This window comes from Triturus cristatus, chromosome 4_2 (genome assembly GCF_964204655.1).
Source record: "Triturus cristatus chromosome 4_2, aTriCri1.1, whole genome shotgun sequence".
Taxonomy (NCBI): domain Eukaryota; kingdom Metazoa; phylum Chordata; class Amphibia; order Caudata; family Salamandridae; genus Triturus; species Triturus cristatus.
In genome coordinates this window covers 346,863,315-346,882,501 of record NC_140586.1, presented here as the reverse complement: position 1 = coordinate 346,882,501, position 19,187 = coordinate 346,863,315, and the positions used below count along the sequence as shown (strand labels likewise).

Here is a 19,187-nt window from a genome sequence, read left to right as displayed (position 1 = left end):
TTGAATTCAATGGCAATGGCTTTGATAAAGTATGATAAAATATGTACAGTATGACTAAGTTCATGTGTCAAGCCCAGTGCATCTCACTGGAATTGTGTAGTGAGAGTTCAAGCACTACTGATGTCTGGAATTTCTGGTGACATGACACTATCATCAGATGAAAATAAGAGAGAGAAAGGACTGCTATATTGCTACCAATAATGGCCTAGGTAACTATGGCCGCAGTAGTAGCAGCCTTATCATAAGAGGAATGTTGTAGAAAGTGAGAAATGTTTGATCTCATGCAGTAAAATATTTGAATTCATCTTTATTGTCTATTATTGAGAAATTTGTGGTCAGTTTGTGATATGTTTTTCGGGATTACCGTGGTGTTTAAAAGATTTGTACAATGGAGCAGGAGGTTGAAATATTGAATAACATACCAACAATAATAACGTTGTGTACGACTGCACATTAATGTTATATAAAGTATTGTTTCCTAAAGTGCTCGAATACCACAAAGACTTATTTACACTAGGGGTAAGCTTCAGAAAACAAAATGATGGATATCTGGAAAAAAGTTACTTCTTCAGGTCCCTTCGGAAAGCTAGATTAATTCAAGCATTACATCCATAACTTTTCTTTATACTTTTGTGTGTCACCCTAAGTGGGACAGTAGGCCCAGAAGTTAGTCCCATGCACAGTGCGTAACTAGGCTGAAACCGATCCTGGGCTGCTTCTGTTCCGGTCGATGAAGAACATGGCTTGGCAGTTGGGGCTAGATTGTTCTGATTGGCACATGTAACACCATATTTTTAAACAATAACAAAGATTCACAAGAATCTCACACACCCACCAGGATGACCGATTGCATAAGGCAAAGGGTCCATCTTGAAACCATTTTCAAAATTGGTGGATGATTTTTTACGACCTATAATCCAGATAACAGCATGTACCTGATGGACACCAAAGATGTCCTTAGACTCCTACAAGACAGACCATGCGACTCTGAAACAGAATTCGTTATGGGTCTAGATGTGGAAAGCTTACACACCAGTCTCCCACATGAAGAAACGTTGACCATCATTGAAGACGCACTGTTTGAAATTGATTGGGAATATCAAACTCCACGGAAAATTGTGGTGAGTGCTGCAAGTGGGCATTGACTAAGAACTTTTTCCAGTTCGAAGACACCCTCTACTTCCAGGAACATGGGACCAGCATGGGGAGTACATTCGCCCCAAGTATAGCAGGACTATACGTGCATGATTTGGAAAAACACAAGATTCTCAACCCTGGCAACCCCTTTCTGCCCCATATCAGGTTATGGAAGCGTTACATTGATGACGTCTTGGTAATATGGAATGGGAATGAGGAGACAGGACACCAGCTCCTATCCTGGCTGAACTTCCAAAATGAAATTCACCAACACCATATCAAACAAAGAACTGGTATTTCTAGATCTTAACATCTTCCCACGAGGAGGAGAACTGAAAACAATAACACACATCAAAGCAACAGCGAAGAACTGTCTATTGGTCTATGACAGTTTCTATACCAGACATCTAAGTGAGAATCTCCAGTTTGGCCAATTTCTGTGCTTAAGGAGGAACTGCTCTGATCTTAAGGGTTTTAAACAACAAGCTGAGAATTTACGTTACAAACTGATAAAAAGAAATTATCCCAATCAAGTCATAGACAAAGCAATGAAACGAGCCAAAAACAATAACAGGGATGCCTTATTGGAGGTGAGACCACCAAAACAAAAGGAGGAGAGACTGATCTGTGTAACCACCTACAACACAGCCTCAAACCAGGTGAGCAAGATAATCAACAAACACTGGCGGATTCTCGACGCCCAGGATAATCCCATCAATCTTTGATGACTTTTCTATCGTCTTCATTTAACTTACGCATTCTATCATGCGCAATTCAGTTGCATGTTTTTCACAAGCATTGGTTTTCACTTCTCCATATTCTAGGATACATCACCATGACACGTTCCAGTTTTGATTCTGTTTCAATAAGTATCTTCATATGTTATCACCTTTTTCCTTTCTTCCATCAATACCACTGAAAACCTTTGGTGACTGTGGGCACGGTTCGTCATTCTTCCACACTTTTCGAATGTATTTGTTGTTTGAACACAAGATGAAGGAATATCATCGTGTCTGATAGGGGTCCTTATTGACATCATTGCTTATTATTTTTGTAGATACTTCCCCTGACGAAGGGCCATTGCCCGAAATGCATCGGGAGACATGTCTGAATAAATAAGACGGATTGATGTATACTCAAGTAATTTATCTCTGGGATGAAACAGTCATATCTCATGAATAAATATCGATTTTATAAATGATTATCTCATCAGCTTTCATTTTTTATTAACCAGCATCAAGATATTCAATTCCTGCCTTGCGCAGGCCACAGGCTGTGCTCAGGGGGATGTCACTTATTTGAGTGACACCACCTCCTTGAAACTGCAGTGTCTGCCATCTGATCACTAACATTTAACAATAATACCAATTGGGAACAACGGCGTTTTCCGAATTGCAACTCAAAAAATTTGATTTATATGATCACTTGCCCATGCAAACTACATTACATTGGTATGACAACATGGATTGCCAGAACACGCATCTGTGAGCATCGTAGAAATCTAAGATTTAAGAGGGTCACAACAAAAATGTCCGCACATTACATCGGAGAACAACACACGATACAGGACCTGACGTGGGCCATCCTAGAGCAAATCCTATTGAATCCCAACTTTTCGAGAAGGTAGAACGCTGAATTTTTCACCTGGAAAGTGACACAAAAGAAGTAAAACAATCGCATACCATGGAGCCATTTTGCTTAAATCTGAAATGTGCAACCAACATACGTGTAGGTCATATTAGCAGTATCTACTGAGATATTACACATAACTACCAATGTAGAAACAGTAAGAACTCACCCAGGAGGTATCAGCAATAACCAGTATGGTGAAAAGAACGAGGGCAGTATGTGGAGCCAGGAGACACTTATGGCAGGTCGATACTGTTTTTTTCTACCTTTTTTCTGAGTACATAAAGGTTACATACTCTAATTATACGGGGCACACACGGGATCTAAAGAACAAGGATCGCGGGTTATTTGGTTTAAACTTAATACACAGCCACCAAGCGAATACTATTATTTTTATTTTTCATTGCAAAATTGTCATAATAGGGAGCAATAAGTGCTCAATATTTTGCATCCCTGTCTGAGAAGCTTTGGAATGCTGAAGAGTTTTTTTCCAAATATATAAAAAAATTCAAAAAATTTTCATAGGTATTTTTCATTGTCCATCCTTTCAGTTTTTATATTGACCAAAAGAGGCGTAACACCACAATATCAAAATGGAAATGATATACAAAAATAATCCTTCGCCCGGGAGACCCGAACCGGCACAGGAGTAGTCAATTTTCTAACCAGGAAGCTGTGCCACCAAGGGACGGCCATCTTGTAGAAGTCAGCAGTCTAGCCCCCGCAGACACGACAACGCAAACAGTGGAACCACCTGATATTTAACAGGACTGTTCCGCCATGTCAGCTGCCTTTGAAGCTGCAGGTAGGCTAAGTATGTGGGCGAGGGTGCAGCCTTGATGAAGTGAGTGTGGCATAGCCGGTTCCCCCTCCTTGACAATGAGCATTCCCCAGAAGGATTAACAATGAAAATCACTCAATCTTACTTTTTCCAAAAAGTCTCTGCATATTTTCTGGGGCCGATTACGATCCTGGAAAAACCCGGTACAAACCGTGGGTCGGAGCTTTTTCTCCGTCCGACTCGTACCGGGTTGTAAAACTTTACAAACATTCCCGTACGATTCGGAAAAAAGACCAACCGACAGAAAAATACATACAAATGTGATCTGGGACACCGCGGACGTGACGTCCGGACGGAGTTAGGCATGTTTTTACTTACCAGCAATTACGATTCGCACCGACTGCAGTCCGGATGGGAAAATTTTTACGGCACCTAAAAAGTGCCGGAAAAGCTAAGTACGCAGCGATGCGAGCTGATTAGGGGGCCCGGTACGCGCCGTACCCCCCCCCGCCCCCCGTATGTACGGAGCGTACCCCCACCCCCATATGTACGGAGCGTACCCCCCAGCCCCCCGTATGTACGGAGCATACCCCCATACCCCCCCACCCCCCGTATGTACGGAGCGTACCCCCCAGCCCCCCATATGTATGGAGCGTACCCCCATACCCCCCAGCCCCCATATGTACGGAGCGTACCCCCCAGCCCCCCATATGTATGGAGCGTACCCCCGTACCCCCCAGCCCCCCATATGTATGGAGCGTACCCCCGTACCCCCCAGCCCCCGTATGTACGGAGCGTACCCCCACCCCCGTATGTACGGTGCGGACCCCCAGCGCTACGCGCTGGGGGTCCGCACCGTACATATGGGGGTGGGGGTACGCTCCGTACATACGGGGGGCTGGGGGGTACGCTCCGTACATATGGGGGTGGGGGTACGCTCCGTACATACGGGGGGCTGGGGGTACGGCGCGCCCATCCGCGGGGGGGCTGGGGGTACGGCGCGAACATACGGGGGCGGGGGGGGGGTACGGCGCGTACCAGGCACTTGTTTGGACATCTCCATGGTTGCTATGGGAGTTCGCTCCGGGCGGTCTTTTTTCCATACAGTTGTACAATCGGACGGATGGGACGGATCGTAATTGCGCATTGGGACTTCAGTTTTCCCATTTGTACGTAAAAATGTCCGGGGACGTGTCGGAGACTTTTCCCGACCCGAGGACGTGTGGGGGAATTTTCCCAATGCGATTTGTATGGACTTTTTCCCATACGAATCGTAATTGGCAGTTTGTACGGCGCTTTTACCATTTGTACGGAAAAAAGTCCAGATTCAATTCGGTTGGGGAAATTTTTTCCAGGATCCTAATCGGCACCTCTCTGTTTTTCAGTGTGTGACTATAGACGCTCCTCCCTGTGAAGAGCTTATTGGGCAAAAAGTAGATATTAATCATGTATGTTACACGTAATGTATGCAAATAATAATTTTTCACAAAATTCTGTATGATAATCAAATCGCAAAAGCTTAGACCATGGATGCATGCATTTAAAGAGTGCTTTCTCCAGCTAAGGAAAGAAACCACATAAAGAGTGTGATTTATGTTATGCGTTTTGTATTGTCTTGGTCATTTCCTGAAAGGGGAGCACGACACAATCTAATTTTAAGGATTATTGTTCACTTGTGAAAAAAATATATCACTGCAGTTACCACATTTGGTGATGTGTTTTACCTCAATACAAGTTTATTGACTAAATTAACAATGCGACAAAATCCTATCTTTCCAGATCTCTTTCAAATAAATATAACCACTAGATATCGTATTTGCATGAACAATTTTACATTCTACACTTTATTATAAGTCCCACACCTGTTTGGTGTTTTCCAAAAGAGTGGTCAAGGGATCATTTAGTTTGGTCCTGAAGAAAAGCCTTAGGGGATAGGCTAGAAACATGTAGACTAGGAGACATACACCCATTATATTGTATTTCTCCTTGTCCCCCTTTTTAACAATACCAGCTACAGGATTTGATAAAGGTTAGGTTCCACGTGGCCAGGTTTTAAAAAAAATTCACATTGGTTTTGACCCTTCCACTCCCACATCACTATATAGCCCACACCCTACAAAGAGCTCCAACGTCTTCGAGGGTCGTAGCACGCCCCATCCCACAGCGGGGCAGGAAGAACCCGATGATGAAGCATACCACCAAGGGAACCTTTGGTGGGTGAGGGTTATTTTAAGAAAACCTATCGTTTTCCTTAAATAATAGTACTGGAATGATAGTTATAACAGAAATACAGGTGGAATTTCTTTGCTTATTCATGTTTGACGGGAGGCTGAGTCCAAAGTAAACCATACCTCTCTCTCCCCATCTTTGTTTGATTCCTGATTGGAGCATGGTCATGACTGATTTGCATGTAGCTGGTTCCAAACTGAAGTGACATGGTATGCAAAATGACGATGGATTGGGATGCGACCGGATTAATTATCAGTGGCTGGGACTGATTCAAGGATTCCATCAATCACTTTTTTGTATACTTTAGTGTGCCACCCTAAATATGACAGGTATTTCCAGACATGCGTCCTGTGCACACTGTGTCCCTGGAACCAAGCTGTACACAACTGATGAGCCCATTACTAGGGTGACTCCGGTCCTGGGTTGCTTGTGTTCTGGTTTGTGGAGGACCTGGTTTGGAAGTATGGGCTGGACTGTCCCAGTTGGAGCAAGGTCAAGATTGATTAGCATATTGGTAGATCCAAACTGAGGTGTCATGGTGTGCAAAATAACGATGAATTGATATGCAGCCCCAAGTAATTTCGAGGGGCTGAGATTAATTAAAGCATTCCATTCATCATTTTTTGTATTCTTTACACGTCGTTCAGCATCCTGAAAGCATATCTGGCCTTGTTCAGTCTGTGGATTATTTACTGAATAGTAGCATGTGCTTCAGTGGTGTGCTAAGCATGGACACAATCTTGCATCTGGCAAACAATTGTTTGGCCTTGCACCTGTGTGACCCTGCTCATGGGGGTGCACAACTGGCTTGTATGTTTTTATTATGTACTGACAATGTGATTTAGTTGTGAAGGCATTTTATTAATTGACCTGCACTCCTATGTTTGTTCATGCACATTGTATTTTGATGATTGTAATTCTTTGGCTGTTGTAATTGGTTTTATGACATATTCCAGGAATTGACAACAAAAGGAAGAGAGGAAGAAATGGAGAAGATAACAAATGAATAAGAGACCTAGGGGCATATGAACAAGGGGATTGCACCACTAGAACACCACTTTTTTCAATGTTCTGGTGGCTCAATGCCCTGCACCATGTTTACAAAGCTGCATTATGCCACTTTGCATGGCTTAACGCAGCTTTGTAAATTCGGTACCCTTTCAGGCAGGCATCTGCATGAAAGAGGTGTAGAAAAGGTGTTGGTGTGAGCGTTCCACCGCAGCGCTCATGGCTTTTTGACACTGCCCCAGATTTACAAAGAACTGTAAATCCGAGGCATGCAAAACCAGGAGTTAGATTGGTGCAAATAAGAGAAATAGTTTTATTTCTCCTCCTTTTTGCTTTTTATATGTGTGCGGCGTTCTGCAGCACACATAGAAAAGAAAAAAAAACGTTAATTGTTATTTTTGTGCAGGAAGGTATCCCTTCCTGCACAAAAACAATCATTAAATAATGGCCATTTGCCCCTTCTATGTGTGCCGTAGAATGCAACAAACATAGAAGTAGCAAATCTCCATTAATGAGGTATTTATGTGCAGGAAGGGAGTCCTTCCTGCACATATAAAATCCCACTTGCAATGCAGGCGCCTCTGCACTATGGCTCAAGGGTGTCTTTGTTGGTACTAGGCAGCTATTTTTAGTGCCAGTGCAAGGGAAAACACAGGGGTGTGCTGTAGTCTTGTAAATAAGGTGCATCCCTGCATTTTTTAAATTGTGCGGCTCTGCAAAATCTGCCCGCGCCCTGAGCCATTTGCTTGTACATATGCCACATAGACCTATAATGGAGGTCTTGGTAACGAGTGATTGGAGTTCCTAAACCCAAGAAAACTAACATAAATGATTAGTACACAATTACTATCAATTACTTCCTATCATAACTGCCCCATTGATCAAAAAAACAATAGTGGCACAAGATATAAGAGCCTCACTTTTTACTCACTGAAGGTGGCTGGGCAAGTGTGAGGGGGCCTTAGTGAGATTCCCAAGATCTATTTTAGCCTATGAAAAGTTTTGAAGTCCTAACCTAAGTGCTGAAAACCAGAGACATGTCCTAATATAACTGAGCACACTATGGGGAATATTTACAAAGAAATGACGCAGCGCAGCGCTGCAAGCAATTTAGTAGCACGGTGCTGCGTCAATTCAAAAACGCAGGAATGCGCCATATTCATAAGAATACGATGTACTCCTGTCTTTTTCCCTTGAACTGGCACTTAAAAGCTGCCTGGCGCCTACGCAGACACCCTTGCGACATAGTGCAACAGTGCCTGCATTGCAGGGATGATTGTCTATTGCAGGAAGGGACACCTTACCGTACATAAACTATCATTCCAGGCAATTTGTTTTTTTTATGTGTACTGCAGAAGGCAGCACACATAGAAAGAGCAAAAAACAAGGAGAAATAAAATATTTGTCCTTGTTGCGCCACTCTCTTCTCTGCTTATCAATAGCAACAGTTGTTGGCACTGCCTCAGATTTACAGACCCGTGTAAATCTGGGGCAGTGTCAAAAAGCAATATGTGTTACGGTGGAACACCCACAGCAACACCCATTGCACGCTCTTTGACGCAGAAAACTGCGTGAAAGGAAAGGGTACGATATTTACAATCTGGCATTAAGCTCCGCAAAGTGGATTAGCGCCACATTGTAAATATGGAGCAGGGAATTGCGCCACAGATTGTCGTAAAAAGTGACGCTATGCCCTTATAAATATGCCACTTTGATTCTGACTGGACAAAGTCCTATTGAACTGCGTAACTTATGACTTTCAAGCCTGAACTGTGGCATGTATGGGCCTTTTTACCTAACTGTGGGTTCGATTAGTTCTTGGCTAATTACTTCTGCCTCTGCCTTTTGTCCTGAATCATAATCAGGACTTTAGCATTAAAGTTTCTTTTGTTCTTCTTTACAGGAATCAAGACCTGAAAAGACAGAAGCAGAAGTCTCAGAGCAGGCCCATGATGTAGGAGATGCAAAGGTAAGTATCGCCTTTATATTCTGCTTTCTTCCTAGCTTACAAATTGAGTGCTGCTCTGTTCTAGAGTATCTCTTCAAGAGCCCCAGATGGAGTTTTGTTCTTGCTCCTGTCGTAAATGTTTGATGGCTTCATCATCATCATCAAATTATGGGGCTCATTTACAATATTTTGACGCACGGCAGCGCAGCAAGCATTCCTGCTGCACTGCCATGCGTGAAAGTAAAAGGGGAAGAATGCGCGGTATCTACAATATATGGCGCATTTCAGTCCTTCTCGCCTGCGCAAGTGCACAAACAGCAGCCGTGCGCCAGCGCAGATACCCTTGCATCATTTTGCAAGGGTGCCAGCGCTGAGCTGATGGTTGTTTTTGTGCAGTAAGGGACACATTTCTTCAAAAAAAAAAAATTAAAGGCATTTTCCTCTTTCTATGTGTGCTGCAGAATGTAGCACACTTAGAGGGAGGAAAAAACAAGGAGAAATAAATGAATTTCTACTTGTTGCGCCACTCCGCGTAGGATTCTGATACATTCCCATGTTTACAAATTGTTGTAAATCTAAGAATGCGTCAAGTTCCATGGATGTTACGTGGGAACACCCACAGCAACACCCATGGAATGCCCCTTTCACGCAGCGTTATGCGTGAAAGGGAAACATATTTACAAGGCCATGAAAGTCATGCAGGGTAACTTTACATGGCCAAACGTTTTATATTTTTGTTGTTTTTCGGAAACAAACTCCCAAAATGCATATTGGTGGGTCCAAACTGAGGTGACATGGCGTGCAAAATAACGAGGGATTGGTATGCAACCCCAAATAAGTATGAGCGGCTGAGATTATTTCAAGCATTCCTTCCATCACTTTTTTGTATACTTTTCACAGTGTTCAGCATCATAAAAGCATTTCTGGCCTTGTTCGATGTATAGATTATTTGTTGAATAGTAACATGTGCTTCAGTGGTGTGCTAAGCATGGACACAATCTTGCATCTGGCAATCAATTGTTTGGTTTTGTTCACCTGGGTGCCCCTTCTCATGCGGGTGCATGAGTGGATTGTATGTTTTTATTATGTACTGACAATGTGATTTAGTTGTGGAGTCATTTTATGAATTGACCTGCCTGTGCTTGTTCATGCACATTGTGTTTTGCTGATTGTAATTCTTTGACTGTTGTTATTGGTTTTATGCTAGATTCCAGGAACTGTCCACAAAAAGAAGGGAGGGAGAAATTGAGAAGATAACAAAGGAAATCCGAGACCTAGGGGCATATTTACAAGGGGAATGCGCCACTGGAACATCAGTTTATCAACGTTCCGGTGGCGAAATGCCCTGCACCAAATTTACAAAGCGGCGTTATGCCACTTTGCATGGCTGACACCGCGTTGTAAATGTGGTACCCTTTCACACAGGTATCTGCCGAAAGGAGTGTGTAATGGGTGTTGCTGTGGTCGTTCCACCACAACACCCATTGATTTTTTACGCTGCCCCACATTTACAAGGATCTGTTAATCTGAGGCTGCATCAAAAATTAACGCCACACAAAGCAGGCGTTAGATTGGCGTAACAAGGAGAAATACTTTTATTTCTCCTTGTTTTTGCTTTTTCTATGTGTGCTTCATTCTGCATCACACATAGAAGGAGCAAAATGCCATTAATGATTGTTTTTGTGCAGGAAGGTGTGCTTTCCTGCACAAAAACAATCATTAATTAATGGTGATATGCTACTTCTATGTATGCTACAGAATGCAATGCATAGAGAAATGGCAAATTGCCATTTTTTTATTGTTTACATGCAGGAAGGGACACCTTCCTGCACAGAAACAATCATCCATGTAATGCAGGCCCCCTTGCACTATGGTTCAAGGGTGTCTGTGGTGGCACTAGGCAGCTGTTTTTAGCACCAGTGAAAGGAAAAACACAGGGGTGCGCCGTATTCTTGTAAATACAGGCATCCCTGCGTATTTTAAAGTGCGTTGCTCTGCAAAATTTGCCGCCGCGCCGCCGATCCTTGCACATTTGCCCCCTAGACCTAACTGGGGTGTTGGTAGTGAGTTATTGAAATTCCTAAACACAAAAGAAACAAACATAAATCATTAGTACACAAATACTTCCTATCATAGCTGCCCCACTGATCAAAAAACGATGGAGCAGGGCGTTGTGCCACCGAGCGTCGTTAAAAGTGATGGTCTGTTGGCGCAATGCCCTTGTAATTATACTCCTATGATTCTGACTGGACAAAGTTCTATTGAACTGTCTGATTTGTGACTTCCAAACCTTGAACGGTATGTCTGGGTCACGTAGCTTGCATTCTGCCAATCACTTTGCCTTTTTAACTAACCGCGGGCTGGATTCGTTCTTGGCTAATGACTTCTGCCTCTGCACTTTGTCCTGAATGATGATCAGGACTTTTGCATTAATATTTATTTTATTCTTCCTTACAGGAATCAAGACTTGAAAAGACAGAATCAGGAGCAAAAAGCTCTGAGGAGGCACAAGATGTAGGAGATGCACTAGTAAGTATCAGCTCCATTTTCTGCTTTCTTCTTAGCTTACCAGTGGAGTGCTGCTCTGTTCTAAAGCAACTCTTCACGAGCACCAGATGGAGGACGACCGTGGACTTAAGGGATTGCACACCTTTTCTGCCATTGTAGTTTTTTGTTTACTCCTGCTGTCAATGGTTGATGGCTTCATCGTCGCGTCATCATCAAATTATGGGCCTCATTTACAATATCTTGATGCACGGCAGCGCAGCAAGCCTTCCTGCTGGGCTGCCATACGTCAAAATAAAAGGGCAGGAATGCACTATATCTACAAGATACGAAACGTGCCTGTGCTTCTCCCCTGTGCCGGCGCACAAGCAGCAGCCGTGCACCAGCGCAGACACACTTGAGTCATTTTGCAAGTGTGACAGTCCTGGGGGGATGATTGTTTTTGTGCAAGAAAGCACACCTTTCTTCACAAAAACAATAATAAAATACATTTCCTTCTTTCTATGGGAGCTGCAGAATTTAGCACTCATAGAATGAGGAATGTAATAGGTTTCGCATTTGCAAGAGTTTTAGCTATTGGCATTGTAACTGACAATGCCTTTAATGTATGTATTTTGAAAACCTGCAAGTGGTGTGTAAAGACGATCTTAGTACTTATAGTCCTTGCTAATGAGAAGCAAGGTTGGCAGTAAGAGGTGCAGTTACTGCCAGCTTTGCTTCTAGTAATCAGCGACTATAAGTACAAAGTGCGTGTTTAGAAACCGCTTGATTGTTTTTAAAACTTATAAATAAAAGGCATTGTCATTTACAATGCCAATAGCTCAAACTCTTGTAAATGCACAACCTATTGAATTGAAATGCTTTTAGAAACCACAGCTGCAAAGAGACTGTACCTTTGGGAGAATACAATCCACTGAAGCCAAAAGTTCATAAGTAGGGAAACAGCCAGGAAGGGATTGTGCAGTGTTTGTTTACAAAGGAAAATTATTGTAGTCATACTATTCTGGAAGCTCAAACATCCAGGCATGCATACTTGTATACAGTCTGAGCAGACGGTAACTGTAGAATGTGCAAGAAGGGCATTGCCGATGTAGTGAACCTTTTTCCACTAATATTACTCTTGAGATATTTCTGCATATTACTAAAACATCGGCCACGGCGAGTCACATCTAAATTATTATCAGGTCTGAAATCTCATTAAACACAATGTAAGTATTAGTGTTATTAAAGACACAGTTCATAGGTAGAGACAGTAACTAAAGTCAGTCAATGAGCGCGTTAATGGTTTTCTTCAACATGATTACTAATTATATTTTGGGGGGAAATGAGCTTTGCCTACATTGGCAACACCTTGAGTGAATAATGATAATTTTGTTTGTCGAGAAGAGCAACCTGATATGCAAACATCTTACCTTCTATTATGAACGAACCTGCGATGTCGGGAGGTCGCATTGCGACCTTGTTATTTACTGGCTTAGTCTGAGAGAGACTAGTCTCGTCCAACTCACAGGTGAGCAGTCACTGACCTGCTGGTACAGGCCAGGGCACAACCCTTTTGCCATTGTGTGTGCCAGCCAGAACGCGGATTGTCCTCCAGGTAAGGAACAATAAAGTATATTGTGCCTTTCATCTTACATCCGATCCGCCAACAACCGGCGTGCCTGATCTTAACTGACATATGTGAATCTTTCCCAGCTCCCTCCCTTTGTAACACCAGTATCAACTGATGTAGCATAACAAGCAACTCCTGAATCTGTGTGCTTCCGTTCCAGCCCTAAGCTGTTTACTTGCAACGTACAGGCTGTTCCGATCTCTGGGCACAGTCTCAAGAAGAAAAAGCAAGCGTTGCGCTAAATATAAAGCACAGTGCCCAAATACATAAACGAATAAACAGCGCAAGGAGCACTAGTAGGAAATAAAGTAAAGAGACACCCTAGACAGACAGACAGAGACAGAGTTCAAGTTGGGGCAGAGCAGGGACCACCAATCTAGAGGCATGATGTGGTCTGAAGACATCTGGAGAGGGGTGTGCACACGGAGTCCTGCTTGAAACGTTGAGGGCTGGTTAGTGCCCAAGCTGTGTTGGTGTCCGGGGCATGCAGAGGAGTGCATTTGGAGATCAGAGACTTACAGGTGAACATGCGGACGCACAGGCTAGGCAGTGGTGTGTCAGTCAATCTCGGTGGTGTAGATCGGAGGCCGACTTATTCAACAAACAGTGCTGCAGTGGTGGTGTCACACGGTTAAGCGTTGCTCATGTATTGTCAGCGGCTTTGACAGGGAGGAGACCGTGGTGAGAGTGGAGGGGTCCAGCGAGAGGACCATAAACATAAAACATATGTGCGTGACTGTGAGTGAAATGGGCGCTATGTTAATAAATATGTAATTGGCACCCATGTACATAAAACATATGTCCGTGGTTGCGAGTGAAGCAGGCGCCATGTTAAAAAATAAGTAGTCCCCCAAAAAATACATAAAGACCTACAGTGTAAAGAAACTGTGGTTGGCTGGTGCTCCTGGCTTAAAAATGGAAGTGATATATCAGGAGCATCGACCAGTAGGGAGCCAGGAAATAAAAGTGATGCAAGAGTGAACCAATGGCAAGCAGCAGGCGGGTTACAATCAGAAGGAGTGATTACAGCAGGTCTTGCAGACAGCACAAGCGTGCTGATGCTCGATCTAAAAAGAGGAGAAATAAAAGTATTTCTCCTGGTTGCACCACTCATACACCTTCGATGGGGAGGCGTAGGATTCTGACACATTACCAGGATTACAAAATGTTGTAAATCTGGGAATGCATCAAGTTCTATGGATATTGCGTAGGGGCAACACCCATGGATACAGAGTTATGCCTGAAAATGAAACATATTTACAAGGCCATGAAAAGACATGCAGGGTGACTTTACATGCCCTTGTAAATATGTGGAAGCCCATTGCCCTGTCTGTGCTTCAATAAAAGTGACGCACCGGCGGAGCAATGGACTTGTAAATAAGCCCCTATGTTGGTAGTCAATAACACAAACATTGACACTAGTATAAAAATTCAGTTTAAAGTACCAATAAGTGTCAAATTACAGAACAAGATAAAACAGTATAAATGTTTGGTTAGGACACCACAGTGATTCTTCTTAATGAATTAAAAGTTTGGTTGATGTCCGTCATCAGTTTTGATGCTTCTTCACCAAACGTTTTACATTTTTGTTGTTTTTCAGAAACAAACTCCTAAAATGCATATTGGTGGGTCCAAACTGAGGTGATATGGTGAATATAGCATGTTACATTGCATGCTATTACATTGAGTCCCCTTCCAACGCAGTTGTTACAACGACCGCCTTGTTAGAACGCAATACCTTTACAACGCAAGTCATTAGATCGACTTGCTGTAGGCGGCATGCTGGATTTAGGAATAGTATAATTTACTATTCCAACTCCAGCCTGCGCAACTGTAGGGAAGGTGTTGGAATAGTAAATTATACTATTTCTTAGGTTAGAGCGCCCCCTACAGCAAGTCGATCTAATGACTTGCGATGTAAAGGCATTGCGTTCTAACAACGCCATTGTTGTAACGACCGCTTTGTAAAGGAACGCGTTGTAATGACAGCGTTGTCCATGCTGTTTCCCGATATAGTATGCAGTATAACGATGGATTCGTATGCAGCCCCATGTAATTACGAGTGGCTGAGATTAATTCAAGCATTCCATCCATCACTGTTTTTGCATACTTTACACATTGTTCAGCATCATGAAAGCCATTCGGGCCTTGTTTGATATGTCGATTATTTACTGAATAGTAGCATGCATTTCAGTGGTGTGCTAAACATGGACGCAATTTTTCAATTGGCAAGCAATTTTTTGGCCTTGTTTACCTGTGTGCCCCGGCTCCTGAGGGTGCACGACTGGCTTGTATGTTTTTATTTTGTACTGACAATGTGACTTAGTTGTGGAGTCATTTTATGAATTGACCTGCACTACTGTGTTTGTTCATGTACATTGTTTTGCTGATTGTAATTCTTTGACTTGTTATTTGGTTTATGCTAGATTCAAGGAACTGAGAGGGAGAAATGGAGAAGATATCAAAGGAATAGAAGACCTAGGGGCATATGTACAAAGGCATTGTACCACTGGAATATCACTTTTTTCGACGTTCCGGTGGCACAATGCCCACCACCAAATTTACAAAGCGTTGTTATGCCACTTTGCTTTGCTTATCCCCGCTTTGTAAATGTGGTACCCTATCACACAGGTATTGTTGTGTAGTTCCTATAAACCTATAGAGGATCTGTGCGTTTAGACAAAATATACTGTGGAATTGGTGTCAGACTGATTAGACACCCCTACCGAATATGTTGTCCTGTATGCCAGCTAGCTCACAGTGCCACTAGAAACCCCTCTTAACAAAGAGAAAATAGTTCCTGACAACTATTGAACATCACAGCCCTATCCGATCAGGGATCGTGGAAACAGTCTACTAATTTTCGCTCAGTCACTCGTGCTCACTTTGTCTCAGAGAAATACACAGAATAAACGGTGAGGACGTTTTTCAATAAGCATCTATTAAACCAGCGTCATTCTAGAGTAAAATAGGTGTGCTGAAACAACCATTAGACAGTAACAGATATAAATGATTATAAGCACAAGTGGAGTAAAAGGATGGTAGATTTCTACCATTGTGTTAAAACAATAAATACAGGCAAGTATATAAAATACAGGACTGTAATAAATGCGTACTCCTACGATGTGTCCCTAACTAGATGTACCTGAGTGTACCTAGCATGCATGTGGTGTAAAGCCAAGAATCCCTCTAGGATAACGTCAACCCCATTACCTGAAGTGAGAGAATGGGGGATCCCGTCTTGGTTTCGAGATGAACACCCCACAAGGGATGTCAGACCAATGTGAGCTGGAGTGTCTGCATGCAGGAGCCTCAGCATCTCGCGTCAGTGTGTCGGCATGGAAGTCCTTTTCTCCTCTGCCTATCTTATCTTAGCAAAAGATGATGTATATATACCCAAAGTGGTAACCCCTAGGGATATACCTTGCTGTGTCATGTCGGACAGGGATGACGGAAGGAATTACCCTTATACATAGTTATTATGCAGGAGAGGGTAGGCCTGCAGTCCTGCTGTCCTGCTGTGATTCCAAGAATCCTCATGCATAATAAATGAGGCTGAAGCTTTTCGGAGAAAACCCCATGTCATCTTTGGACATTACGGTAACTAAGTAAAAGGTCAGTACTAAGAACCATTATGTAGTGCAATGGTAGGGAGAATATAGATAAAAGGTTAGGTGACTACCTGAGCCTATATTGGGTTACCTATTTGGAACATAACACCTACTCCTCATCCGACTGGATGTCATACTAACAATTCTACGTACAGCTAAACGTGATACGTAATTATTCATAAGCCCATTAAAAATAGTACTTAAAAATGCAAAATTTCTAAAAAAAAAAGCGCTAAAAAAGAAAAATAGTGCATGCAATAGAAGTCTGTACTAAATAAGTTTGTATATTTAGTCCGAAAAATGAGAGACTGAAAGCCATGCAGTTGTTAGAAAAAGTGTTTTGTTTTAAAATTCCAAATGTAGTTGTTTTAGAAAAAGGCCAAATTTTCCCAGCACACGAAGATCCAAATGTTTATGTGTCCTGGCTGGGAGATGCAACATCACTGTTGCCTGCAATCGAGGACTACGGTCCCTGCAACACCTCGCAGATCAGGTCAATTAAGCACAGATGTTCCTCTGTATTTACCACAGTCGCTGTTGGGGATGTACTAGTGTCATCCAAGGCCTGAGAACTTGTTGGGGAGTCGGTATCCTTCCCGACAGGAGCTGAAGCATCTCGTGGTGGATCTAAGAATGCAGACATCAACATTGAGACACGCTGAGAACACTGCAGAATATTGGCCTTTATTGGGTCCAGTAAAGCATCAATGTCCGGTGACGCAATTGTTGGAAGTGTTAGACAGAGATCCAACACGCATTCTTGTCTGTAGAACAGGCATCGGAGGACAGGCAGAATACAGTCGATCCAGACTGGTCTGAATGACAAGAACCAAGACTTGCTCAGTTCTCGAAGACGAGGTGTGCCCAGTTGGATTACCATGCGATCACTGTATTGGTGCTCCAGGAGCGTGCGTTCCATCTCCTTGGTGACTGAGACGTCCATTCTGTAGCAGAAAAAGGACAATCCGGACACCTGCTATCAGAAACAGGATCAGCAGAAACACTCCAAAAATGCTTCCGAATACGAGTGTATAAAGTTGTGGACAACTCTGAGAATTGTCTGAAAGGTGCTTAACAGTCCAGAACCTATGGTCTTAAATAGGTGGACAATATCCGTAGTATCAGACATGTTAAAGATACATTGAACCATTTCTGTAAAATGGAAAAGGCAGTTTGTTCGTATCAGTGCCTGTATCTCAGCCGAGGACCTTGCTGTGAAAACTTGGCTTTCATTCGGCTCAGAGTAACAAACCATTTAAAGGAAACATTCAATGAAGGCCATAACGACGCCTTCCTGATTTTGTGGGTCGGTGCAAACAATACTTGCATACAGCAAGTAACCCTGGAGCCTACAGTGACAAGATATGCGATGCCCAGGAGCATCCCACAACAACCTTGATCATTCAGCATCACGTAACTCCCATTTGAAAGTAATTCGAAAACCAGATTAATCCTGGCAGCTGGGGAACCTTTCAAGAGGCAGGATAAGTTAGCAACTGAACCATTACAGGCCCCATGAAGCATGCTATCCTGGCATATGAGAGATACACTTAAGGAATTATTGCAGTTGGTACTGCTAAGGAACACTTCCATGTCCCCATTCCTGCATCAAAATCTGTACGGCAATTTCCAAGGTTCCTTAATGAATTCCCTACTCATCGCTTCATATATGCCTCCTGGTGTTGTTCTAGGCAATAATGAAACTGGAAAGTTGTGACGGGTAATGGTATGTGGCCATGAATTAACCATTCTGTGGGGTGGTGACTCTGCCACAGTAAAAAGTCATGAGTCAAGTTTTTCAATACGAAGCATTGTATATTTTTCTCCTGTTTGTGCCATCGTAATCTGTTTTTCAGTTAGATTGTAGGCAGAAAATAAGGACGTACTGTTGATAAATTGCCAAGGCACATAATCAGCGTGCAATGATTGCAGCGTCCAGCTTAATACCATAATAGAACATAGTTGAGATTGTCCGTGCTGTAGTATGGACAAGTCCTGTTCTAGTATATCAATAGCAAAAAATACAATGTTGCCCAATGAATAAATCCTGGATGTCAATGTAGTCATACAATTGTCAGCTACAGCTAACGCCTTTTCTAGGTTAATTCTATATATTTCACTGAGTATCTCCGCAGCTTCTCGTTGGGAGATTTGCCAGATTTAATTATAGACAGCATAATAGAAAAGTTTCTGACATGGCTTTTGGGGACCTAGTAAAAAATCTCCTAAATCCACTTCATCTGAAAGTAAGGATAAGTGTTGTTTCACCTGGGACAGTGTTGAGGTTTTTAGCCAATCGAGTCACCACTTCCCAACACTGTATGATGTCACTACCCCCGGATGTTCTCTTTGTACATATCGTGGGTCTGGCCTATAGATACTGAACCCTTCGGTTGTACCCCTGAATCTTAATTGACATCTGTTTGTGTCTGTGGGCCAAACTAACCATCCCTTCCAATTGGGGTCTGATGTATTGTACTGCATGATGTCATCTATTTTATCCCGTCCACCAGTGACGGCCCGTGTACGGCGTTTTACCGGGACGTGCCAAATGCGATGCAGCGCGCGCAACGAAATTCGTTTTAATAATTTTTTTTGTAACTTACCTGAAATCGGACGTTTGCCGCATTTTGCAACCCCCCCACCCTGCCCCTCCTCTGTGCCACGTCACCGCCCCTGTAAAACGCCCTACACGGGCCGTCACTGCCATCCACGTGATGTAAAATT

General features: G+C 42.9%; 1 protein-coding gene across 1 annotated transcript in view; it reads left to right on the top strand.

Moving 5' to 3' along the window:
* The window catches only part of LOC146833859 (regulator of G protein signaling protein-like), a 102,646-nt gene that overhangs the window by 20,694 nt on the left and 62,765 nt on the right, over positions 1 to 19,187 (top strand). Inside the window, exons 5-6 of the mRNA XM_085599922.1 lie at positions 8,688 to 8,753; positions 11,190 to 11,261. Of these exons, the coding sequence (XP_085456048.1) occupies positions 8,688 to 8,753; positions 11,190 to 11,261 (138 nt within the window). The remainder of the gene's footprint in view (positions 1 to 8,687; positions 8,754 to 11,189; positions 11,262 to 19,187) is intronic.